This window comes from Saimiri boliviensis, chromosome 9 (genome assembly GCF_048565385.1).
Source record: "Saimiri boliviensis isolate mSaiBol1 chromosome 9, mSaiBol1.pri, whole genome shotgun sequence".
NCBI classification, from domain to species: domain Eukaryota; kingdom Metazoa; phylum Chordata; class Mammalia; order Primates; family Cebidae; genus Saimiri; species Saimiri boliviensis.
Genome location: NC_133457.1, coordinates 97,437,129 through 97,463,306, shown reverse-complemented (window position 1 = coordinate 97,463,306; position 26,178 = coordinate 97,437,129). Strand labels below are relative to the sequence as shown.

The 26,178-nt window shown below is 48.0% G+C and overlaps 1 protein-coding gene across 1 annotated transcript; it reads right to left on the bottom strand.

Annotated features, from left to right (window-relative positions):
* Nucleotides 1-3,904: 3,904 nt before the first annotated feature.
* Nucleotides 3,905-18,861, bottom strand: BPIFA2 (BPI fold containing family A member 2). The gene is made up of 9 exons (XM_039479323.2): nucleotides 18,705-18,861; nucleotides 14,920-15,064; nucleotides 13,834-13,941; nucleotides 12,417-12,569; nucleotides 9,899-9,980; nucleotides 7,830-7,893; nucleotides 5,518-5,609; nucleotides 5,341-5,432; nucleotides 3,905-3,959 (listed from the first exon to the last, which is right to left on the bottom strand). Exons 1-9 carry the CDS (start codon nucleotides 18,859-18,861, stop codon nucleotides 3,905-3,907), a joined length of 948 nt encoding a protein of 315 aa, XP_039335257.2.
* Between the last annotated feature and the right edge of the window lie 7,317 nt (nucleotides 18,862-26,178).

The window sequence follows — 26,178 nt, the reverse complement described above, 5'->3', positions numbered from 1 at the left end:
TAGATCTGTATTTCCACCCAGCTGGAAACCACAGTTATTTTTCAGTTTTAAAAAAATGCTCAGAAAACAGTCTGTCGAGTTGGCGTCACAATGGGCCCCCCTAATTCGAGGACTGGCTTTTCCAGTGTGATGAAATTTATTCTACTCCCATTCACAGAGCAAATATTTGAAATAAAAATTTCCATCTGCTCACAAAGATAGAATGAAATATGTACACTCTATTATCGTAGTGTAAACAGAAAGATCCAGTTTGGTAAATATTTCATGATATGTTCCCGGGGTCATACAATGTTCCAAGGCATAGAGTTAGCAATTTGGATCCAGAGATGTTATCCTGTATAAATCATGCAAACATTGGAAAGGTCCATATGAATGGGCAGCATTGATTTAACGAAATAAAGGCTTCACTAGAGGCTGCATGAGAGTTGAGTGCTTTACTCTCTGGATAACTTCGTGTCCAGTTAGATTTTGCCTTTATTCTTCTCACATATCCCCTGATGGCAGATGCCCCTCACCATCTCAAAGCATCCTCCTCCTCCCCAAAGCCTCCTTCACGGGGCAGCACTACCTCCAGGTAGCCCTCACTATACCCCTACTTTAAGGTCTGGGCTTGGTGAGAAAGAAGCCAGAGCTGGTCCCAGAGAGGCGTACAGAGGGGAAACCCCCCTCATTGGCCACATCAGTCACCAGTGGGGCTTGGTGGCCTTGGCCCTGCCCCCTCCACAGCCTGGCATCATGCACCTAGGAGCCATGCATTTGGTCATAGTCCACCAATTTTGTCCTCCATTATCTAATAATGCAAGTCTCCTATACCCTCTCATCCTGATTTGCTAGAATTTTGCTGCTTATTCACCCATTCAGCTACCCCAGAGATGGGGTCTGTGTACAGTCAAAAAGAGTTTCATTCCTTTGTTCACTGATTCATGAATTCATCATGGGTGATTTGCTTGAGCCTTTGCTGGGCACTGGGGCTGTTGAACGTGAAGCACCTGCCTTGAGGCAAAGGGGCAGAGAGGTGAATGAGAAGACTGGAAGCCATGCCATTGAGAGCTGCTGCTTTTGGAGTGTTCTCTCTGCATTGGACACTGGTGACAGCCAGCTCGATTAGACCTTCAACTTGAGAAATATGGTGATTCTTTTTTGGAAACATTAAGGAGCAGTCCCCACTCAGATGGGAGGTGACTCCTGAGCAGAGAGTCTGGAAGGCTGAGGAGGATTTAACCAACAGGTAAGGGAGAAGGAAAGGTGTCCTGGGTGGTTGGAACAGCGTGGACTAAGGCTTGGCACTGACCCAAGTTAGTTACTGCCCAAAAGAAACCCTGAATTTTGAGTACCTCCTTGAGTATTTTCGGTGGGAGGTGGGATTGCCGCAAAATACAGTCAGCAAGGAAAATTCTCATTCATCTTTGGCTACCAGGGAAAGCTATAGAGGAAATGAACTTCGGATTAAATCCAATTTTGCCTCTGACCAGAATGTGGTCTCAGGCAGGTCATGTCACCCCTCTGACCCTCAGTTGCCACACCTATCCGAAGACTCATGCACTGGATCACTCAGTAAAAATTTGAATTCAGCGAGATAAATGTGTACGAAGTCCATTACAGGATTTCTCCCCGCTCCCCCACCACTCCAGTAGATTTTAAAATTTAATACATTCTAATCAAACAGTAGCAGCAGTAAATAAACACTTTGAAAAACAAGCAAGTATCCCCGTATATCTGGAAGAATATTAAGTTCAAGTATTCTACATGATAGAAGGGAGACAACTGCTGATGTCCACTGTTAGACAATTCAAGGACATCTTGGAAATTTCTTTCTTTTCTTTTTTTTTTTTTTTTTTTTGAGACATAGTCTCAGTCTGTCATCCAGGTTGGAGTGCAGTGGCACAATCTCAGCTCACTGCAACCTCCACCTCCAGGTTGCAAGCGATTCTCCTGCCTCAGCCTCCCAAGTCGCTGGGATCACAGGCACACACCACCACACCTGGCTAGTTTTTGTGTTTTTAGTAGAGTCAGAGTTTCACCATGTTGGCTAGGCTTGTCTCAAACTCCCGGCCTCAAGTGATCTGCCCGCCTCAGCCTCCCAAAGTGCTGGGGTTACAGGTGTGAGCCACCGCGCCCAGCGCAACTTAGAAATTTCGAAAGCCATTTCCAAAGAAATCAATGGCAACAGGTTGAGACACAGCTACTTTGAAGGGTAAAATGTCTATATCTACGTTGGTTTTTATGAACAGAGAGCAAATTGTACCTGGATAGCATGACATTCTTGTCTTTGGCCTTAAAAAAGTCTTTTCCATCTGCACCAATTTGAAATATTTCCAAAATAAGACTCCCTTTAAATGGATTCGTTCAGTACTTATTCATTTGACAGAGTTCATCTGTCTAGTAAAAAGACAAATACAGGACGTCATGGTGCTTTTATTTCTTTGTTTATTTGGTTAATTGTACAAAATGAGAGATAAATGCTCACAAGCATGATCTGTTTAACAACTGTTTTAACTCCTAGGGACATCAGAAAGCAAAACATAGAATGCCCTAAAGGAGACCGATCAACGGGCACATAAAATTGCAGTGAGGCCTGGGTTTGGCTTGGTTCCTGCCGTCTCTTCAGCTTGCCTGTGAGGCCATCTTTCTCTCCCCCTGGAGCCTAGATCTTCAGCCTCATAGCAAGGAACCTCAGCAAGGCAAGGCAGCTGATAAAACACTCCCCATCCTTTACATGGGACATTTTATTTATTATTATTATTGTTATTGTTACTATTATTTTTGAGATAGAGTCTCGCCCTGTCGCCTGGGCTGGAGTGCAACAGTGCGATCTGGGCTCACTGCAACCTCCGCCTCCTGGGTTCGAGCAATTCTCCTGCCTCAGTCTCCCGAGTAGCTGGGGCTACATGCAGTGCCACCATGCCTGGCTAATTTTTTGTATTTTTAGTAGAATGGGGTTTCACTGTGTTAGCCAGGATGGTCTCGACCTCCCGACCTCGTGATCTGCTCACCTCGGCCTCCCAAAGTGCTGGGATTACAAGCGTGAGCCACCGCACCTGGCCTTTATTTTTAATTTAAAAGAATCAACCGGCCTTCATCAGCCTTAGAAAGGGAAGCATCATTTAGGTGAAAATATCTGGGGAAACTCTAAACACTTAGCTGCCTTTTCGCACATTTAAATCAGATTGACTTCAGCTTTTCTTACAAAAAATTCCACATAGTTATTCGGAGAAGTCACTCAAGTTTTGGTTCTCTTTTACATAGCTGCATTTGGAGATACTATGTGAGGCATATTTAGAAAAAGAGAAACATGGCCAGACGCAGTGGCTCATGCCTATAATCGCAGCACTTTGGGAGGCCAAGGCAGGCGGATCACTTCAGGTCAGGAGTTCAAGACCAGCCTGGCCAACATGGCGAAACTTCTGTTCCCGGCCTCCACCTCCTATTTTCCGGCCTCATCAGTGCTGATGGGCAGAGTGCTTTGGTCAGGGAAAGGTGAGCAGTGCCGTTCTGGGCCGTCCCATCTGGCTGCTTGTCCTTGCACATCTGAACATAGCAGTCAATCCGATGAAGCCACACTTGACACAAGAGAGAATGCAATCTGAATTTCCCATCTTGGTATTTGATTGGACAATTAGCTAGTCCAGCTGGTGTTTTAACAGATATTGTTAGTAGGTCGTCTGAATAAGAGCTATCTCTAGTCAAGAGCATTTCTTCCGGTGCGTCTTTTCATGTGTCTTTGGCTCCATGAGCATATTTCCCCCTACCGTCCTGTCGCAGCTCCTGCAGGCCTCGCCAGACATGCAAAGCCGACTTAGCAAAAAGACCCCAACATCGTGGTTTAAATAAGCAAGTTCATTCCTTTCTCCCTTCAGAGCCCAGGGGTGAGTGGTCTGGGGCTCCCAGAGCAGCTGTGCTGTTCTCAACACAAGGCTTTCACCTCTGGGTCCAGGCAGTTGCTCCAGTGGTTTCCGTTTCTAACGGCAGAGAAGGGGGAATGCTAGAAGGAAGTGGAGGGAATCCCTGTCCTTTTAAAGCACAAAGTGGAATTTGCATGGTCAGTTTGGCTTATATGCCGTTGGCCAGACCTTAGTCACATGGCCACAGTTAACTGCAAGGGAGGCCAGGAGATGTGGTCTCTGGCTGGGGGCCATGTGTCCTGCCAAAACTTGAGGAGAGAAGAATGCATACTGGGAGTTAGTTAGTAGTCCTCCCTCATAGAGACGAGATAGAAACTCAAGATCTCCTTGGACCATGATTCTTCTACCATATTAGTGTTTTTATCAGTCAATCAACAAACCTGAGCATGGCAGTCATAACAGTAGTTTCAGTGTGTAGAGGCCAACGTTCATCCTGTGCTTACCTTTCGTGAGACCCTGGTTAAACCCTTTTCACTCACTGACTCCTCATTTAATCCTCACAAGCCCAGGGAGGGAGACTTTACTACTAATTCCATTTGACAGGTGAGAAAGCTGAGGTTAAGTAACTGCCCGAGATCACACTGCTAGAAAGTGGCAGGGACTAGTCGAGCTCAGATCTGCCCAAGTCCTCAGTTTCACCCTGTGCCGAGCAACTCACAGTCACCACCAGAGCTGAGGTCTTCAGCAGAGGGGCTCAGGAGAGGATTCGGCGTGCTGGTCCAAGGCTTCTAGGTCACTCCAAGGAATCAAAGGGCCCGTGTCGGTCACCTGACTCTGTGAGGCTGCCTTCATCAGAGAGGAGGCCCTCAAGTGAATTAGCAGCTGGGTTCAGTCTTCTGTGTGGCCTTGGTCTCTCTGAGTATGAGTTTTCTTGGGGACAAGAGCAGTCCCTCCCTCCCAGAGTTGTGCAGAATAATAAGATGGCTGCTTGGCAACATTGGCAAAGGTTCCCTTTGCCAGTTTCTCTTCTGGAAAAGAGAGGCTGCTGGGATCATGAGGTGACAGCATGCGTTAGTGTGTGGCCGGTGTTGCATCTCTGCCGAGGCCAACGCGATTGTAGGGAATGGGCAGTGTCTGGCCCCTTCTACAGCAAGGGGAGAGCCGAGGGTCCACACATCGGGGAGAAGAACAGCATCCAGAGCACCTCATCTGTGCTGGGACAGCCTGCTGGAGGCTGGGGAGAGTAGTGGCCAAAAGTGCCTGGAAGCCAGGATGTCACCTCTCTGACCCTGGGCCCTCTTTGGGCCACCGTGTCCCCATTTGTAGTAAATTCAAAGGCCCTACAGCTGTGGATTCCAAGCCCGGCTCTACCCCTTGCCCACTGTGTGACCTGGCGGAGTCGCTTTGCTTCCATCAGCCTCAGAGTCCTCCTCTGTCAAATGAGTATGATAATGGCTCGTCTGGTGCATGGATGTGGTAAGGAATCAGTGGAGCTCACGTGTCACACAAGGCAGCCCCCACGACGTGTTGCCATGAGCGGTGTGATGCTGTCTCTGCCATAGCCTGGTACAGCATGGGCCGAGTTGCATTCTGGAGTATGGATGGAGGGGCTTTGGGTGGAGGGAGAAGCTGATCTCCATAGGATAGGTGAGCATTCCAGGGTCTTCAGCCTCACTAGGGAGGCTGGCAGGTGGGTGCACAGGCTCTCAGGCGATGGGAGAGGTGGGGGAACCCTGGGTGCTACAAACTGAGGGCTCTCAGCACCACCTGGAAAAAGACATCTCAGCTCAGTGGGACCCCTAGAGGGCAGGGGGACTGACAGGCCTCCAACCCTGTGTCACTCTGCCTTGTACTCCTGACTCCAGTTACGTTTGGTGTCTTCCTGATTCTCCAAGAATCCTCAGGGCACCTGGAGCGGAATGGAGGACAGTGCTGGCAGGGCTGTCCTCAGAACGTGACTTTCCGGTTCCCCCTGCCTGTCTGGCACAGAGTAAGTGCTCACTACATACCTGTTGAATGTGTGAATGGATAGATCAGGGGTCTCTATTGCCACAGACTGGCTGTGTGACTTGGGCTGTGTCTCAGTAGTCCCATTAATAGAACCAGGAGATGGGGCTGGATAGTCCCACTGAGGCTTCTAGCTCTGGATCCAGGTCTTTCCTACCCCAGTTGCAGCCCCCAACCTCCCTCCCCAATTCCCACCAACAAATCCCAAACAGAGGGAAGGCAAGGAGCCACACAGAAGGGTGCAGAAATGGGCCTTTATTGCCAGGGGCAGGAGAACACGTGTAGAGACTGAGAGGAGAAGGGGCGTCTGGGAAAGCCCTTCTTGCGGGACTCAGCCTTTGATGCTGGTTGGATGGTGGCAGCAGCTTCCCAGAGGTAGATGCTATAAGGGGTGGGGCAAACCACTGGGAACCAATCTAGAATGAGACCACAGGAGGTTAGGACGTCTGCAGCCAGGCTACCCTTACACACAGCATCCACGGGGCGCTTGATGGGACCCAAGTTGACCTGGCTCCAGTGTCCCAGCTCCTTCCCACAATACCCCATATCATTTAAGTCTCAGAAGAAGGAACTGGCACCTGTGGTTTGGGGTCTTTCATTGGCACCTGGCACTGACCCATCTCCATTCCCCTCACCCTCCTTCAGAACAGTGGCAGATATAAAAGGATTGATTGGAGACCACCACTGGAGCCAGGTTCAGGGCTCAATATGCGATCAGAATCATGGACCCATTTGAGACCAAGGTTGGGCTCAGTCTGTGACCAAGACTAAGGCTCAGTCAATAACTGGCATCAAAGCTCAGTCTGTGACTAGGATCCAGGCTCAGTCTGGGGCCAGAATCAGAGTTCAGTGATTAAGGCTCAGTGTTCAGAGCTTGACCAGAGTCAGGGCCTAGCCTGGGACTGGGGCCAGGGCTCAGTCTATGACTGAGATGAAGGCGCAGTCTGCTAACACAGAAGGAAGGGAAGCCGTGCCTAGCTTTTGCTTCACCATAGGCCCCTGCGCATTGGGGCACAGAGCCTGGCTCCTCACCAGCAAGCATCACGGTGGTCCTCCTCATTCATCCTCTTCAGAGGTGGGTTTGCAGCTGGGTTTCCTGCTGAAGTTTACCTGAAGAAACAAAATCAATAGGAGTCCTTAGTCTCTGCCGCTGAAAAATTGAATAGAAACCAGACTCCAATAGCTGCCACTCTCCAGCAGGTCACCTGAGAGTTGTGGGCCTCCAGGGATGTCATTCCACCTCTCTGAGCTTCAGTTTGTTCATCTGGAAAGTGGGTACGATGACAGTACCCACCCCACAGGGTTGTTGGAAGGATCCAGTGAGACAGCGTGCACATAGCACAGAGTGACTGCCTAAAGCACTAGGGACTAGAGTAGTGGCTCTCACTCTGTTACTTTTTGTTTTGTTTTGTTTTGTTTTGTTTTGAGATGGGGATCTCACTCTGTCACCCAGGCTGGAGGGCAGTGGCATGATCTCCACTCACTGCAATGTTCGCCTCCCAGGCTCAAGCAATCCTCTCGCCTCAGCCTCCCAAGTAGCTGGGTCTACAGGTGGGTACTATCACACCTGGCTAATTTTTGTATTTTTTATAGAGATGGGGTTTCACCGTGTCACCTAGGCTGGTCTCAAACTCCTGAACTCAAGTGATCTGCCCACCTCAGCCTCCCGAAGTGCTGGGATTACAGGTGTGAGCCACCGTGCCTGGCTGACTTGTGGCTATTTTCATAGAAGGGTCACCTCCAGGGTCTCAACGCCTTTACTTGCACCATTTTGCCCCAGCAACCCTAGCCATGCCTGGAGACCCCAAAACCAAAGAGAGCCCCCAGATGTCTGTGGAGGGGAAGCCACAGCTCTGAATTTGCTTAGGACGGTGGGTCCTTCTACTTCTCCAGGGTCCCCTGATGAGAACTGCTTTTGGGGTGGGCACAGAACTCCATGCCTGCCTCAGAAGACCCCCACTCCCCCGGGTTGTGACTTACCAATGACTTGCTGAATGAAATTTACATCCAGGCTGTGGAGGAAGATGCGGATCAGTGGGCATATCTGAGAGAGGAGGAAGAGGAGGGTCAGGAGAAGAAGGACAAACAGATCATTCTCCTCAGCTGGGAACAGATTGCTTGCCACCCACAGAGAGGCTCATTTTTAGGGATCTTAGAACCTTTGAACCTTAAGATTGTGTTGTATTGTATTGTATTTTTTCTTTTTTTTGGAGACGGAGTCTTGCTCTGTCTCCAGGCTGGAGTGCAGTGGTGCAATGTCAGCTCACTGCAACCTCTGCCTCCCAGACTCAAGTGATTCTCCTGCCTCAGCTTCCTGAGTAGCCGAGATTACATGCACACGCCACCATACCCAGCTAATTTTTGCATTTTTAGATGGGGTTTCACCATGTTGGCCAGGATGGTCTCGATCTCCTGATCTCATAATTTACCTGCCTCAGCTTCCCAAAGTGCTGGGATTACAGGCGTGAACCACCACCCCTGGCCTGTATTTTTTTTTTTTTTTTGAGAAAGAATCTCATTCTATTGCTGAGGCTGGAGTGCAGTGGTGCAATCTCTGCTCACTGCAACTTCTGCCTCCCAGGTTCAAGTGATTCTCCTGCCTCGGCCTCTCAAGAAACTGGGTTTACAGGCACATGCCATCATGCCTGGCTAATTTTTGTATTTTTAGTAGAGTCAGGGTTTCACCATGCTGTCCAGGGTGATCTTGAACTCCTGACCTCCAGTGATCTACCCACCTCAACCTCTCAAAGAGCTGAGATTACAGGTGTGAGCCACCATGCCTGACCTGACCCTTAGGGTTTTAGAACAACGGGGTCCCAGCAGTCTTAAATTTGGAAATGCTAGTGTGTTAGAATCCTAAAATCTTAGGACACTAGAACTCTAGGACCTCAAAAATCTATAGTCTAGAGTGTTAACATCCCCATATGCTTAGAAACCTTGAACTTTGGAACCCTGGAATTTTAAAGGGTCAAATGCCCTGCAGTTGTGGAGTAGAGTTATCTCATGCTCTTGTGTGTACACGGTTCCCTGCAGATTGCATTTCAGCAGGTCTAGGGTGGAGTCTGAGATTCCTATCAAGTGCCCAGGAGAGGCTGAGGCTGGTGGAGGACCGCACTTGGAATACAACTAACCTCCGGTTCAGCGGGTCACAGAGCCACCCAGAGGATTTATTCTTTTATCAACCCACATTCCTGGGTCCCCTTCCAAAATGACTGATTTAGAATCTCTGGAACTTCGGGCCTAGGAATCCTGCACATGGTACCTATGGTTTTGTATGATGCACAGATGGAAAAAAAATTAAAACTATTTTATAAGTCTGGGTTAATTTTTTTCATTGATTGTATGATATGTGTTATTAGTGTTCTATTTATGATAGAGATATAAGGTTTTATTTTATTTTATTTTATTTTTATTTATTTATTTATTTTTTTTGAGATGGAGTTTCGCTCTTGTTACCCAGGCTGGAGTGCAATGGCGCGATCTCGGCTCACCGCAACCTCCGCCTCCTGGGTTCAGGCAATTCTCCTGCCTCAGCCTCCTCAGTAGCTGGGATTACAGGCACGCGCCACCACGCCCAGCTAATTTTCTGTATTTCTTTTTTAGTAGAGACGGGGTTTCACCATGCTGACCAGGATGGTCTCGATCTCTCGACCTCGTGATCCACCCGCCTCGGCCTCCCAAAGTGCTGGGATTACAGGCTTGAGCCACCGCGCCCGGCCATAAAGTTTTATTTTAAAAAATAAATGCTTCTAAGGAAATGTATTTAAGTACAATTGTGTTGAAGATGTCAGCTACAAAAGCATGTTGGTAGTGCATGGATATGGTGAATGGTCCAAGTTTGGGACCCGGCAATTTCAGCTATTGTCAGGCCTCTGTCCTCCCCTGCTACCCACCAGGCTGATTAGTAGAGGAGGAGGATCCAGCTGACCTCCCAAGGAGAGGTTTTCACCTTCAAAAGAAAAGTGCCCAGAGGATACAGCCAGGCCTACAAATTCCCCTACCTGCCCCTGCCAGGCCTGGGTCTGGGCCCCAAGGAGGGGGAGACTCACCTCCTTCTGCACCAGGAAGGACACGGTGCTTTTCACCGTGTTGATCACACTGTTCACTAACTTGTTGATGACTTGACTTTGCCTGAAAAACACAGGGAACTGTTAAAGCCTGGCCAAGTGGACAAGAGGCAGGGGGACTGGCATGGCAAGAAGTTAGGGAGTCAGGTAAACCCCAGGGACATGGAGACGCCTTTCTAACTACAGACAGTGTCTCCCATCCACAAGGATCATCACTTAGAATCCTACTTCTGACAGTGGCTCAGCCAGTGACCCATGAGAGTCTCAGCACAGAGACCTTTTTATTCATTCATTCATTCATTCAACCCACATTTACAGAGCACTAGCTATGCACAAAGAACCTAGCTGGGCCCTGAGGAGCAAAATACAAACATCCCCTAACCTGGTACCTAAACATTAAGGGTCGAAACATACCCTAATGTGGTACCTAAACAAATCTTGCCAAGGTTGGCTCCTCCCACCTTCAACTCTCAGGGCAGCCCTCCCTGACTACTTAGCTAAGAGAGAGCTTTGCTATCACAGTGCCCCATTAAAGGTAATGCTCACAGATGTGAACACAGATCCAGGGCAGCTTAGCTTTCCCTTAGGTAAGCTCCATGAGAACAGGGACCTTGTCTGCCATCACCAATCAGTTCTCCAAAACCCAGAACGGTGCCTGCCTGGCACATGGCAGATGCTCAATACACCGTTTTTGTTTTCGTTTTTTTTTTAATTTTTTTAGACAAGATCTTGCTCTGTCGCCCAGGCTGGAGAGCAATGGCAAGATCTTGGCTCACTGTAATTTCTGCCTCCTCAGTTCAAGCGATTCTCCTGCCTCAGCCTTCCAAGTAGCTGGGATCACAGGCATCCACCATCACCCCTGGCTAATTTTTGTATTTTTAGTAGAGACAGGTTTTTGCCATGTTGGCCAAGCTGGTCTTGAACTCCTGACCTCAAGTGATCTGCCCACCTCAGCTTCCCAAAGTGCTGGGATTACAGGTGTGAGCCACCATGCCTAGCCTCAACACATTTTTGGCTGAGAGAATGGATGAAATGAACATACAGTTAAATATATATTGAGAACTTGTGACAAGTGTTCAAAAGGCGAGAGTAGACTCTTAGGAGAGAGAATAGGAGGAGCCCTGTGAAGACCCTGAAAGATGCAGAAATCCACCGTGGTGCAGTGAGAAGAAGGAGCTCTAGGTAGCCAGAGTTGCCCACACAAAGGTCTTGAGCTGGGAAAGAGCTTATTTGAGGCATAGCACAAAGGCCACTGTATCTGGGCACAGTGAGTGAGGGGAGGGTGCGGGGATACAAGGGTGGGGCCAGATCAAACAGAGCCTACATGGCCACGGGGAGCACTTGGGACTGGACCACAAGCGTAAAGAAAGGCCCTGGGAGCATCTGAAGCCACAGAGTGGTGCCATCTCGCAGGTGTGGGCACGGACCCAGAGCAGCGGGATGAAGTCCCTGAGGCTGCTTGGGAAGACAGCACCCAGCAAGGCTCCGGGCTCTGAATTTACATGCTGGTCTTCGCAACTCACATCCGACCATGGAGCTTTTCTTTGGTTTTCAGGGGTCTTTGGGCAACCTGTGTTCAGTTCCCTCAGTGCATGGCGAGGGGAGCGTCCTCTGCTCGTGGCCATCGGGGCTGAGAGCTGAGGACCCATCCTTGTTCCTGGACGAAGGCCGAGCAGCCCCAGCCCTCGGCATCTGGATCACTCATCTTCCCCCAGCCAGCGGCCAGCGTCACTTTCTCCCTCCACCCTCTGGCCTGAGTCAAACCTGCTCTTTCAAGCACAGAGCTTAAGATGTAGATTTTGTGGATTAAAAGAGATGAATGATTTAAATGGAGAGGATTAAATTTTCAAGATCTCCTTTCTGGAAATTTCCACTGGGTGGAGGATGACCTGGGGATGATCTGAAATTAGAGCCCATGGCAGGCACTTACTCTCCCCTCTCCTTCCCAGCTGGAGGCATGAAAGTAAATATAATTATATCGTTATTATTATTATTGAGGGACGTTAAGTAACAATAAAGGGGGCAGTTCTCCAAGAAGTCATAACAATCCTAACGTGCATGCACCTAACAACAGATCTTCAAAAGGTATGAAGCAGAAACTGACAGAATTGAAAGGCGAAATAAGCAAATTCATGATTATGGTGGGCGAGCTCAACACTCCAGTCTCAGTAACGGAGAGAACCAGGAGGCAGAGAGGCCGCATGTTCCAGGCTGTAAGCCAAATATTTGAATTTTCTCATCTGGTCATCTCAGAAGCCTAGGAGTAGTTATTATTAACACCCCCAGTTTACAGATGTGAAAACAGGCTTAGAGAAATCAAGTTGCTGATAAAATTACAAGTTAGTGGCAGAGCTGACGTTTGAACCAAGGCCAACCTGACTCCAGACAGGAACACTTTCACCACTAGGCCTCCTCTTAGGTATAGGACCAGAGCTGAAATGAGGGGTCCCCAGCTTCCCTGAGAGCTAAGATGAATCTGCCAAGATGAATGGGGTCTTACGCGTCCAGCAAGGAAAGTGAGATGCTGGTTGGGTCACTGGCACATTCTCCCAGGACGGCAACAGGCTTGTGGGTCTGGGGGTCAATTTCAATTCTGACTGCAGTCAGGAGGTCCAAGGCTGCGTTCAGCTTGACAACCTGGCCAATGATGGGCCTGCAGGAAGTAAGATGTACAGTCAACAGAGTCAGGGGTCCTTCAGGTTGCCTAGTTGAGTTCCTCCACCTGTGAGGACATGAGGCAGAATGTCTATGCGTGATGTCAACGTGGCCCAGGTGATATCAACATGGTCCATATCCTCTATGAAATTTACATGTTTATATCAGGGGCTTCTCCTGGCCACTTGGGTTTAGCTCACATGAATTTTTTATACAACATTACACTAATAAGTAAAACAATAATAGTTAATATTTATTGACAACAATTTATGTGTAAGTACTTAAAAAAGTATTTTATCTGGATTCATTTACGATTCATTTATTCATCACAGAATGCTGAGGGAAGTGTACGATTACTATCCCTATTTTCTGAATGAGGAAACCTTGGTACCGAGAGGTTAAGTACCCAAGATCTCATAGCTAATGAGGGATGGCATCATTAGTGCATGTAGTTTACAGAAGTTCTTTGATACATGCTCATTTCTTGTCTCTCTATCTGCTTTAAAATTAATTTTTAAAATTTTTTGTGAGACAGAGTCTCACTCTGTTACCCAGGCTGGAGCGCAATGGTGCAATCGGGGCTCACTGCAGCCTCGACCTCTCAGGCTCAAGCAATCCTCTTGCCTCAGTCTCCCGAGTAGCTTGGAATACAGGCGTGCATCACCTGGTTAATTTTTGTACTTTTTGTAGAGACAGGATTTCATCATGTTGCCCAGGGTGGTCATGAACTCCTGTTCATGTGATCCTCCCACCTCAGCTTCCCAAATTGCTGGGATTACAGGTATAAGCCACCACTCCCAGCTAAAATTGAGAGTTTAAACTTACATTTTGCACACACGCACTTTATTATACACTGTCACTGTGTACTACTAGGTTTTGCACTGTGTATTAGGCATTTTTCTGTAATGGTCACTGCTATTTAGAATCTTGAGAGAGAAAATAACACTGGAGGAAATTTTGCCAAAGAATAATAAATGTTTCTGTTTTCTCAACTTTCCAAATTTTACAGCCAGATAAATGTCATGATTTCAAAACTATATTCAAAGGAACATTGTTTTTAAGACACTTGGTTATGGTCAAAGTTCCCTAGAACATTTTAAAGTTTGAGATCTTAGACCCAGAAGGCTCCTCTCACTCACAGATTGGGAAACTGAGGCCCAGGGTCTCCCAGCAGTGGGAGGAGGCGCCTCATTCCCAGGTTGGGCATCCATCAGCCAGGCTGAACTGCCTTTCCCAAATCTCAGATTCTAGCACATACTCACAGGGTCGCAGAGACGTCCGCAGTGACGGGGAATCTCAGGTTAAGGCCTTTGCCATCATCAGTCGGTTCAGCTTTGACATCCAGGATGAGGGAGTTGCTGATTTTCAACCTGCGTGAAACCCACAATTCACCCTTGTCACTCCCCGTGACAGCCACTTACCAAGCACTTCCCTGTGCCAGCCTAGAGCTGAGCGTTTGGACCTCATAAGCCTTGCCTTCACTATAGCCCTGCTCAGAGGTTTGATTCTCTCCATTTTACGGCACAGCACCCTGAGGTTCAGGCTGGTGTGATTTTCCCCCAGATTCCCAGGGCAGTAAGCGTCAGAGCTAGAATTAGAGGCCAGAACTGTCTGACTTGAAAAGTTGATGAATGGGGCTGGGCGCAGTGACCCACGCCTGTAATCCCAGTACTTTGGGAGGCCGAGGTGGGCGGATCACCTGAGGTCGGGAGTTCGAGACCAGCTTGACCAATGTGGAGAAACCTCCTCTCTAATAAAAATACAAAAAAAAAAAAATTAGCTGGATGTGGTGGTGCACACCTTTAATCCCAGCTACTTGGGAGGCTGAGGCAGGAGAATTGCTTGAACCCGGGAGGTGGAGGTTGTGGTGAGCCGACATCACACCATTCCACTCCAGCCTGGGCAACAAGAGCAAAACTCCATCTCAAAAAAAAAAAAAAAAAAAAGTTTATGAGTGGATCCACTGCCTGGGGTTATGTGGTATAGACTCCAGTTTCCCTTCCCAAGGGGATCTGGGTTTTTACCCTCAGTTATATGTGGAGAAGAAGTTTCAGAAGAAGGGACTCCATGCACCGGCAAACAGGTAGAGGTAAGAATGAATATAACCTTCACCCGGATCCTGAAATTGAAGAATGCGGAAGCTCGAACCCATAGGATGCCCAGATTGACCCTGGAGCCCTGCCTCTAATTTACTCAAACTCTGGTGGGTCTGGCCTCACTCAGACCACCTTGGGTCTGTGGGAGAAGAACGAGGCTTGTCCATCTGTCTTTCACCTTAAACTTACCTCCTCAAAGATGTGTATTCACTTTTCTTAGAGCAAAGATCTCCACTTGAAGCACCAACTCACCCCAGAATGTTCGTATTTGTTGGAAGCAGTTTAGAAACAACACCGTTCAGCAATTTCTCAGCTTCCTGGACCTTCTGCTTGGCCAGTTGCCAAGCGCCGGATTGTTGAAGCACTCCTAGGTCCACCTTCAGTTTCTCAACGACATCTGCCAAAACCAATCGTTGTTTTGTGTCACGCACCACTTGTGAAGTAGCTACGATGCCCCAGGTATCTACGGGGTAAGACTGTTTGCTTATGTTATTTTATTTAATCTTTATAACAACTCAGTGAGGTAGACATTGTCATTGCCTGCTTTTTTACAGCTAAGGAAATAAAGGCGCACGATGGTTAAGAAATGTATCTAGTCACACAGCCAGGGGACTCTTGTTTCTTCCATGCTGCCTCCAAACTATTAATAAATATACTGATTATTTATCAACAGAGCAATCAATCAGTTGGCCAAGCAATGGATATTTATTGTACACCAGTGTGTAGAAGTGACTTAGGGGTCTGTTGTGCTAAGTGAGATGCTCACATGAGTTTGAAAAACTAGAAAGAATAAGAGAATCCACTCAAGAAATGAAAAATCTAGAATCAAGGAGAAAAAAATGACTCCAACCATGAAACTGGCAAATGAGAGTTCCAGAATGACAGCTCGGCAGCAGGCCCAGAAAGCAATCATTCTTTCTTTTTCTTTTACTTTAAGTTCTAGGATACATGTGCAGAATTGTGCAGGTTTGTTACATAGGTATGCATGTGCCACGACACTTGCTGCACCTATCAACCCATCATCTAGGTTTTAAGGCCCACGTGTGTTAGGTATTTGTCCTACTGCTCACCCTCCCCTTGCTCCTGAGCCCACAAAAGGCCCCAATGTGTGATGTTTCCTTCCCTGTTCCGTGTATTCTCATTGTTCAACTCCTACCTACGAGTGAGAACATTTGGTGTTTGGTTTTTCTGTTCCTGTGTTGGTTTGCTGAGGATGATGGTTTCCAGATTCATCCATGTCCCTGCAAAGGACATGCTCTCATTCTATTTTATGGCTGTATAGTATTTCGTGGTATATATGTGTCACATTTTCTTTATCCAGTGTATCATTGATGGGCATTTGGGTTGGCTCCGTGTCTTTGCTATTGTAAATAGTGCTGCAATAAACATATGTGTACATATGTCTTCATAGCAGAATGATTTATATTCCTTTGGCTATATACTCAGTAATGAGATTGCTGGGTCAAATGGCATTTCTGGTTCTAGATCCCCGAGGAATCGCCACACTGTGTTCCACAATGGTTGAACTAATTTACAATCCCACCAACAGTGTAAAAGCATTCCTATTTCCCCACAGCCTCGCCAGCATCTATTGTTTCCTGACTTTTTAATAATCGCCATTCTTACTGGCATGAGATGGTATCTCGTTGTGGTTTTGATTTGCATTTCTCTAATGATCAGTGATGATGAGTTTTTTTCATATGTTTGTTGGCTGAATAAATGTCTTTTTTTTTTTTTTTTTAAAGTGTCTGTTCATATCCTTTGCCCACTTTTCGTTGGGGTTGTTTGTTTTCTTCTTATAAATTTAAGTTCCTTGTAGATTCTGAATATTAGACCTTTGTCAGATGGGTAGATTGCAAAAATTTTCTCCCATCCTGTAAGTTGCCTGTTCACTCTAATGCTAGTTTCTTTTGTTGTGCAGAAGCTTTTTAGTTTAATTAGATCCCATTTGTCAATTTTCTAAGCTCACGGATAGGAAGAACCAATATCGTGAAAATTGCAATACTACCTAAAGTAATTTATACATTCAATGCTATTCCCATCAAACTACCATTGACTTTCTTCACAGAATTAGAAAAAACTACTTCAAATTTCATATGGAACCAGAAAAGAGAATGTATAGCAAGACAATCTTAAGCAAAAACAACAAAGCTGGAGGTATCATGCTACCTGACATCAAACTATACTACAAGGCTATAGTAACCAAAACAGCATGATACTGGTACCAAAACAGACATATAAACCAATGGAACAAAACAGAGACTTCAGAAATAACACCACACGTCTACAACCATCTGATCTTCAACAAACCTGACAGAAACAGCAATGGGGAAAGGATTCCCTATTTAATAAATGGTTCTGGGAAAACTGGCTAGCCATACGCGGAAAACTGAAACTGGACCCTTTCCTTACACCTTATGCAAAAATTAACCAAAGATGGTTTAAAAACTTAAACGTAAAACCCAAAACCATAAAAATCCTAGAAGAAAACCTAGGCAATACCATTCAGGACACAGGCATGGGCAAAGACTTCATGACACCAAAAGCAATTGCAACAAAAGGAAGCAATAATTCTTATAGAATGAGGAGGACAACGTGTCTTATGATAGGTCTCTGGAGAACAGGGGAATGAGAATAAATGTTGTGACCTGGTGTGGTGGCTCATGCCTATAATCCCAGCACTTCAGGAGACCAAGGCAGGAGGATGACTTGAGGCCAGGAGTTCAAGACCAGCCTGGGCAAAATGATGAGACCCCATCTCTACAAAAAATATAAAACTTAATCAGGTGTGGTGGTACGTACCTATAGCCCCAGCTACTGGGGAGGCTTAGGTGGGGGGATCAGTCGAGCCCAGGAGGTTGAGGCTGTCAGAGCACTTTAGCTTGGGTGACAGAGTGAGACCTTGTTTCAAAAAAGAATAAATGTCATGGTAGATGTAGGATGATGCCCATGAAAAGAATTAAGTATATGTGGGGAGAAAATAATTCAACTGAGAAACAACAGGGCAATTACTAACTTAAGGAAAAACAAAAAACTATGTAAGGAAAGAGATGTAATCATAATTTTGTAACTTGGCTCTGTAATGGACAATATCTATCTAGTTGTAATGATTCAGAGAATGGCGCTTTATATAAAATTGGTGATATAACTACATCTGATTGTACAGCTCACTAGGTGAGCTTGGTTTAGACATTTCTGTCTCTGGGTCTCAGGTTTCCCAGCTATAAAATTAGAGTGAGTCCTTCTGCATCTTTGAAAGTTACCTAAGCCCTTGACAAGGTTTGAAATGCAGCCATGTGCAGAAGTTACCTCCTCCTACAAAAACGGCTTTTGATATGCTGCTAATGTTTCCCCAAAACAAAAAGAAAGCCAAGTTATTTTAATACGTTAGCATAAAAAGGAGATACAATTAAATATAAAGGTAGGTAGCCTTACAGATATTGAGGCTAGGTAGGGATAATTTCCTTAATTTTCACTGAATTACCACAAGTGAATAAAAGAATATTAAACAACCCCCAAAGAAAAATATGCCAAGAATATACACAAAATACTCAAGTTAAAATATGTAAGTACACAGTAAATATATAAAAAAGGAGAGTGCTCTTTTATAATTAGAGGAATGCAAAGTGAAATAAGTTGAAACTTTTCATCTGTGAGACTGGCAGGACATACGAAATTGTCCATACCCAGTGCTGGAAAGGGAGTGGGAAAAAGCACTCTCGTAGACTGTTGGAGAGAGTGTTAACATAGGAGATTATTTGTCAACAGTGTAGTTTTTGAACTTGTGAAATCCCACTTATAGGAATTTACCTTATGTGTATATTGGCAAGCGTTTATCAGGATATAATATGTAGAAGGATATTCATGTGGCATTGCTTGTTTCTAGAAAGATAAACGAATGAGCCAGGAATTGAATAGCCACTTTTCTCAGTAAACCACCCATAAAGAGTAGCCCCTGGTGGCAGCCTCTAGTAATGCAGGCATAGTGTTTAGGAGGCCAATTTAGGTGACATTGATCATCACACTTGTTGATTTACCTTTAAGAGTATTGTCAATTGTCTCAAGTCCTTTGTCAAGAACAGGTTTCACCTCATCCACGACATTGCTCAGGTCATCACCGAGACTGCCAAGAAGAGACGCTGAGGTCCCAGTGAGCAGGCTGCACAGGAGAACAAGTTTCCAAAGCTGAAGCATCTTTTGTCTTGACACCTGGACAGTCATGAGAAGAACAGGAGTGAGAATTGCCCAGGGAGAAATGGAATCTTCAGTGAGTTCCAATCACTCTTAACAGTTAACATTCCTTTAAGACAGATGTGGTTATTTCCTATTTTACAAATGGGCAGCCAAGGTCAGAATGTTACAGCAACTTGCCCGGAGACACATAGCCAGTGAGCAGAGGAGCTGGGATCTGAAAAGTCAGACTTGACTCCAAGCCCGTACTCTTGATACAAAGTTCCTTTTCACATGCTGTCTTCTCTGCCTAAAATATTTTTCTTCTTCATTTTTCCACCTTGGTCAATTCCTACATCATGCCCTCTGTGAAGCCTACTCTAGGCCCCTACCCAGATTCTAGGTTGGGGGAGCCTCACCTTGCTGCCTTCATATGATCCTGATCAAGGTCCTGCGTAACCCTTCCCTGATGATTTGTTTGCCTTTCCTACCAGGCTGTGAACTCATTAGGGGAAGGACTGCAAGTTATTTCACTGCCAAATCCTCAGGCCCCAGTAAAAAGCCTGCACCTAGTACAGTACAGTATAAATATTTGTGGAATAAAAGTATGGACAAATCAATGGCAACCACCTCATGACTCTGCACTGCTCATCAGTTGGACACTTATTTTAATATAATCTATAGATCTCTAAATTTGCTCTAATTTGCTACTTATCTTGACATCTGGACAGTCATGGGAGGAATAGCAGTGAGAATTGCCCAGAGGGAAATGGAATCTTCAGTGAGTACTCATCACGAATTTGTTGTTTAGAGCAAATGTAGAGATATATTGATGATCTCTGCCATACTCAAAATATTAGCTAACCCAAGCAACCTTCCCCTCTGCCTCTTGCCCCCAAAGCCTTCTGAAAATCACCACGTGGGATGCCACTGGGGGAAGCATGCCACTCACAGGTTTAGAGGAGGATGCTCACGAGATCCCTGCCCCGCTGCTCAGTCTGCCGGGACTCTGCTGAACGTTGGTGGCCCTTATATGGTGGTGATGGGATGGAAGGCTGCCCACAGAAACAAGCCTTGGTTCCGGGACCATCCAAGGATACTCCAAGGAAACTAACCCCTCTCCAGGATGAGCAGAGAGAGAGATTTCCAACCCAAAGGTCACCCAGGATGCTTGAATTTAAATGGATGGTTACGGAGAGGGCTTTCTGCCAAGTCTAAGAGCAGGTCCTCATGAGCCTGCAGCTGCCAGGCCAGTGGTCCTTGTGGGTGGGGACTGGGGAGAAGACTGAGAATGAATGAATTGGAGAATGTCCTGGCGGGAGGGCCCATAATGACCATCCAGTCTAACTCTGTCATCATTTGGAAACTGAGGCTCGAAGAAGGGAAGCTACCAGCCTGGGGTCATTCAGCAAGACAAGGAGAGAGATGGGTCTAGAATTGTGGCCTGTGAGGAGTCAGACGGATCTCTGAGTACATGGGGTCCTGGCCCCGGGGTCTGCACCCAGCAGGTGCAGCAGACGCCTGGCAGCTGTTCGTGCCTGACACTGGGCTTGGTGTCCCTAAAGTGCACTTTAGATGTCCTTTCTTGTTAGTCCTTAGGAAGACTCTGCAAGGCAGGTTTTGCGAACTCCATTTTCCAGTTGAGGAAGCTGAAGTTCAGAGAAGGAGGTGGCTTGTCCACACTTGCGAGGACAGGAACCAGGCATCTGGGGCTCCAGGGAAGGTCCTTCCATGCATAGCAAGCTGAGGTCATTTGGCAGAGCGGGAGAGTCCCTGGGCCTGAACATCCTGTTTTTGCTTCGGCCACTGATGTTTGCGTTGGTTGTAACGCCTGCTGCATTGGGCCTGTGTCAAGCCGGAACAGCACAGGAACCTCAGGTGGGTGGCCACCTGGCCTCAGGCTGGGAAGGACTGGCACAGAGCTCAGGGTCATCATGGATCTCTGTTCTTCTGCTCACCCACCCGCCACTTGGCAAGGACCTGGGAGGCCTGTCTTCAAAATGATGCAACCAGGCAAAGGGTGGGACAAGAGCAGTGGCTCAGGAGCTGGCTGTTCCTACTCCGGCCGTGGCTCCGCTGTTCAGCACGGAGCTAGCAGCTGCAGGGAGAGGGTGGTGATGGCCAGGCCCCAAGAGCCCAGCCCTTTAGAGCCCTGCGGCAGCCTTGCCTGAGGTCTTGAACAGACTCCCTTCCCTGGATGCCTGATACCGGGTTCTGCACACATATGAGCCCCGCTCTTCCCCCATTTGTGAAGTACAGAGCCAAGGGCTCTGCTGAAATCCTGTGACGGCAGCTTGTCCCAGCCCAGGAACACAGCCCAGGGGCTGAGCATCATGCAGCGACCTCGAACCCAGTGTTGGCCCAGGCCTCAGTTGCCTCATCTGTAAAATGGATAAACTCCCTGTCCCTGGATCTCAGAGGCATGGTGGACAGGCAAGAGCCTAGGAAATCAAAACGATGGCAAGGGGCTTTGAGGGCGGTGCTCCAAGCCTGGCATTGGTCTTGGGCTGTCCTGAGCTTGAATACTTGCTCTCTGCTGGTTGCTGGCTGTGTGGCCTGAGCCAGAGACTGCACCTTGCTGAGCCTCAGGCTCTTTGTGAAGTGGGACTAAGAACAGCACTCACCTCACGAGTATGCTGTGAGGTCCAAGTGGAGTCACGCCCATGAAGGCTTCGCTCGGGGGAGGCCCTCCATGCGCGGCAAAAGCAAAGATGGCAAAGATGGTGCTGGTGACTATGTCCACGTGTGGTCCCGGCTTACGATGGTTTGACTTCAATCTTTCAACTTTGCCATGGGTTTATTGGGACATAACCCCATTACAAAATGAGGAGCATCTGGTCAGGCACAGTGGCTCATGCCTGTAGTTCTGACACTTTGGGAGACTGAGGCGGGCGGATCCCCTGCGGTCAGGAGTTTGAGACCAGCCTGGCCCACATAGCGAAACCCCGTCTCTACTAAAAATACAAAAATTAGCTGGGCGTGGTGGTGGGTGCCTGTAATCCCAGCCACTTGGGAGGCCGAGGTAGGAGAATCACATGAATCTGGGGGGTGGATGTTGCAGTGAGCTGAGATTGTGCCACTGTACTCAAGCCTGGGCAAAAGAGTGAAACTCCATCTCAAACAAAAATAAAATTAAATGAGAAGCCTCTGTCGTAAGATTAATATTATATAATATATCATGCAGGGTCCTTGGTGGATGGGGAGGTTGGCACCCTCAGAGATCACCCAAGGTTCGGGCCAGCTGGTCCGGGTCATTCAGGAAGAAGCAGCAGTGACGGCTCCTCCTCCTGTGTCCCCCTCCTCCTCCTCTTCCCTCTCCAGGATACACAAAGCCTCCTTACATGGAAGATGTTTGCCTCTCAGGGACAAAGGCCCAGCCATGAGGGTCGTGAGATGAATTTCTCATTGAAAATTTCCAGCGAGGCATTAAAGATTAGCTGTGCCAGGATTGAGACATCCTACCCCCGGCACGACTGCTAATCCCCAGCTGAGGCTGCTTCCTGGTCCCACTGACCCAGCCTTCACCTCCAAGCTGATATCTTTTTCCATACATGGCTCAGCGCCCTGGCTGGAAAGGGCCTAGCATGTCATGCAACCTACTGAGACCAGAGAAGGTGAGTGACGAGGCTGGGATTGCACAGGCGGCCAGCCGGGCTGGGGGCTGCTCAGCCGACTGGGCTCTGCCCCTTTGACCTTCCTCCCCCCGGCGGACAGATGATGCAGCCCCCACCCCTTCTCCAGATACCAAACACATATACGTGCACCCCCATCCCACCGTCAAATGGAATTGCCTTATTTTGCTGATAAAATTGCTGAGAGGCTTGTCACCATTTTGCTTGTGAAATCAGTCAGGTACGAATCACCCCTCCAGTTTCTAGGAGATCCTAGTTTCTCGCACCTGAAATGCCTACTCAGGAATTCTGGGCAAATAAGAAAGATCAAAGCAACAAAATGTGTTCACATGTTACTGTCCTTCCTGTGACCGCTAAATAGAGCAATTAATAAAGTTGTCACAATGTTATGGTCCGAAGACCTTTAATTTTGAGTTTGCTGGGTTTTTTCCTCCTGATCGTGGAGGTGACACATTTTATTCTTTCAGCTCTCAAGTATTTCCTGAAGTCCTGGATTCCACATCTGGACACTAAGAGACCCCCCTTGGGTCCTGCCCTGAGAATGTGGGGAGCCACTTCCCATGGCCTGACCGATGGACAGGGGACCTTGCCCGTGAGGCTGGAGTCTTCTTCCTTCTGCCGCATGGCATGTTCCCTGAATGCTTCACCCAAAACTCCCAGAGAAAATGTAAGGGAGTTTTCACCGGGTCAGGGTCCGCCCCTGGGTCCTTTGAAGTCTGGGCACCTGTCTTTTTTCACAATGGATCCCCCAGAGCTGGTACAGGGTCTGGTCTACAGCAGGAGTCAAATGATATTTGTGGCAGGAAAGAAGGGAGAAAGAAAGAAGAAAGAGAGGAAGGAAAAAAGACGGGATGCGGAGAGAGAAGAGGAGGAGAGGGAGAGGAGAAGGGAGGGAGGGAGGCCAGCCATGCCCTACCAGTCCCACTCTACGAGGGCAAGACCACACCATCTCCAAGGTCCCAGTACCCAACACAGGGTCTGGTTCGGCTCATGCGCGTTGCCTTTCTGTCTGTCTTCCCCAGGCGGGTGGGCCTTGTGACGTGAGCAAGCTCCCGGGTCCCTCCCTGTTCTTACCTCACTCCCTGGAATTTGACCCCTCAGTCTGCCTGTGCCCTGCCTCATCTTCCAGATCCTCCCTGCTGAAGTGGGCCTGGCCCTGCCCCTGGTCATCTGTCCATTTATTCATTGCTCATTCACTTCACAAGTGCATTACAGGCAGGAGCCCCTGCACCTGCCCAAGCACTGCCATTTATATTCCAGTGGTCGGAATCTCCCCGGGCTGTGTGAGTCCTCCTGATTCATCTCCACTGCCCTAGCACCCCCAGCCCCAAGCCTGTGTCAGGGGAATCCCTTCATAAAAGCTTATTGGTTGAAGGGATATGGGTTAGCCCTCTCTCTTCCGCTGGACTGGGGCTCCTTAAGGTTGGGGACCATGATTCTGCCATCTGTGTGTCCCCTGCAGCCAGCCTGGGGTCTGGTTTGCAGTGGATCTCAATAAACACCACAATGAATTAATGTGAAAAAAGCAAGTTAATCCATAGACTGAGTAGATGAATGTAGGGGATGAGACCCAGAATCAGCAAGAAGAGCCCTTCCTTCCCTCCCCCCACCCATCCTGCCATTCATTCATTCATCACACACCTATGGAACACCTCATCTGGGTCCTATCCTACGCAGGGCTCTGGGCCCCACAGAGCACCCCACATGCGTCCACCCTCAGACCCCACCAGCAGGGGCAGAGGCCAACATGCACAGTGACATTTACTTTTCACCAAGCAGGCACGGTTCTTGCAAATGTTCTGTGCATTGACAGCTCCAAGCAAATGGGCAACTGCTGTCCCCAGCACAGAGTGCCCAGCCCTGGCGAAAGTCCTTCCTTTAAATACTGAATGGGGTCAAACTGAGCACTTTGGGAGCCGAAAGAGGAAATGGTGTAGCACTGTGGGGTAGGTGGAGACGGCTCACATAGAAGACAGATGATGGGAGGATTCCAAAACATGGGCGAGTCTGGGTGAATTTGTCTAGCAGGGGCTTTGGGTAACCAGCCGGGCTTCAGTGTGAGTCCTAACCCTGCTGCTTTCTAGCGGTGTGACTCTGGAAAAAAAGCATTGCCTCTTTGGGCTCCCATTTCCTCATTTGCAAAATGGTCACCATGATCGTCCGCCTGGCGTGGCTGATCTGTGACTTAAGCCTGGAAAGGAGTTAGCCCAGTGTCTGGCACATCATAAGCACTCAGTAAAAATGATTCAGAAATGCCATGTCCAGTGCAGGATTAAGGGTGAGGAAGAGGGCAGAGCCTTACTGCAGACCCGCCACTGACCAGCTGTGTAATGTTAGGCAAGGCATGGCCACTCTCTGAGGCAGTGTCTTCTGCTCTCTAAAATCAGTGCTAATCCTGGCCAGTAAGGACTGGGGAGGCATTAGTTAAAAGGGGGAATGCAGAGTCCTGGAGTAGTATGTGGTGGCCACTCAACCAAAAGGAGGAATAAAGACCACGGGAGAAGTGCCGTAGCTCCCTGTCTTTTCTTCTGGGACCCTCACAAGACTCATGTCTGTGGGTTCTCGGCTTATTACCTCTGCCAGACTTCTCCATTTCTGCTGGAGCATTCCCAAAGCCTCCCGTCTGGCCTCCCAGGATTTCTTTGCATCAACTCTCCCCAGTGCCAAGGGCCAGGTCTGAGGATGTCACGCCCCTGCAAATTCTCCCTACCCTGCAAGCACCTCTTCTATAAAGCCTTCACTGGGCACGCAGCTAACCTTTAACTGCACTGGGCCCAGGTCTGGGTGCATGGACTAGGTGAGACAGGGTGAATGGGACCCCCAGGGTCTGTCCTGGAACTCATGATGAGATGGGCCATAAGCAGCCCGAGTGCAGGAGGCTGGAGGAGGGCATGTGTGAGTCCTCCCCATCATAGCAGCTGCCCCTTGGCAGTGCCCAGCTCTGTGCCCCACCTGCACACCTTGCTTCTAAAGGTGACTCCTTGCAGATGCTCTGGCTGTAATAAGGCAGATGGCAGAGGTCTGGGGTGTTTGAAGGCAGAGACGTTCTGCCTTGCCATTTTTAAAACAGGGCTCTTCCTTGCCTAAACACCCACAGCTGTCTCTCCTCCACTGTCAACTCCAGGAGGCCAAGTTCTGTCTGGGATCCATCTCTGGTTTCCCACTATGGCTTGCCGATAAACTGAAATGCTTATCAGGATTCTTTGGCTTACATTTGTAATGGAAAACACAACCCAAACTGACTTCGATGTGAAAGAGGGTCATTGGCTCATGTAACTAGCAGGCCCACAGGTTTCAGGCATGGCCAAATCCAGGTGCTTAAAAGAAATCTCCAGTCCTCCACTTCTTTACATGACTTGGCTTGGCTTTCTTCTCAGACTGATTTCCCCCAAGAGGTGGCAGAGATGGCCACCAAGAGCTTCGGGCCCACATTCTCTCTTAATAGCCCAGCAGAAAGAGAGTATGTCTTCCCTAATATCTCTTCAAAAGTTTTAGAACTGATTCCCATTGGTCCTGCTGGGGTTACATGCTGAGCACTGAACCAAAGAGTATGGCCAGGGTGAAGGAATCCACTGGTTGGCCAATTTGAAAATATTACGTCTGCAAAGAAGGCAGAGGCAGAATGGTCAGATGAGGAGGAGGTGGGCCAGGGGAGTATGGCTGTGGGAGGTGAAAGGTCCTCTTCAAAGTTTCCTTTCTTGTTAAAGAA

Coding starts and splice junctions, on each gene's coding strand:
- BPIFA2 (XM_039479323.2), bottom strand. CDS start 18,861: ATGCTTCAGCTTTGGAAACTTGTTCTCCTGTGCAGCCTGCTCACTGGG. Junction 7,894..9,898: donor CCTTCCTGGTGCAGAAGGAG/GTGAGTCTCCCC, acceptor CTCCTCTCTCAG/ATATGCCCACTGATCCGCAT. Junction 5,433..5,517: donor CCCACCTGCCAGCCTCCCTA/GTGAGGCTGAAG, acceptor TCCATACTCCAG/AATGCAACTCGGCCCATGCT.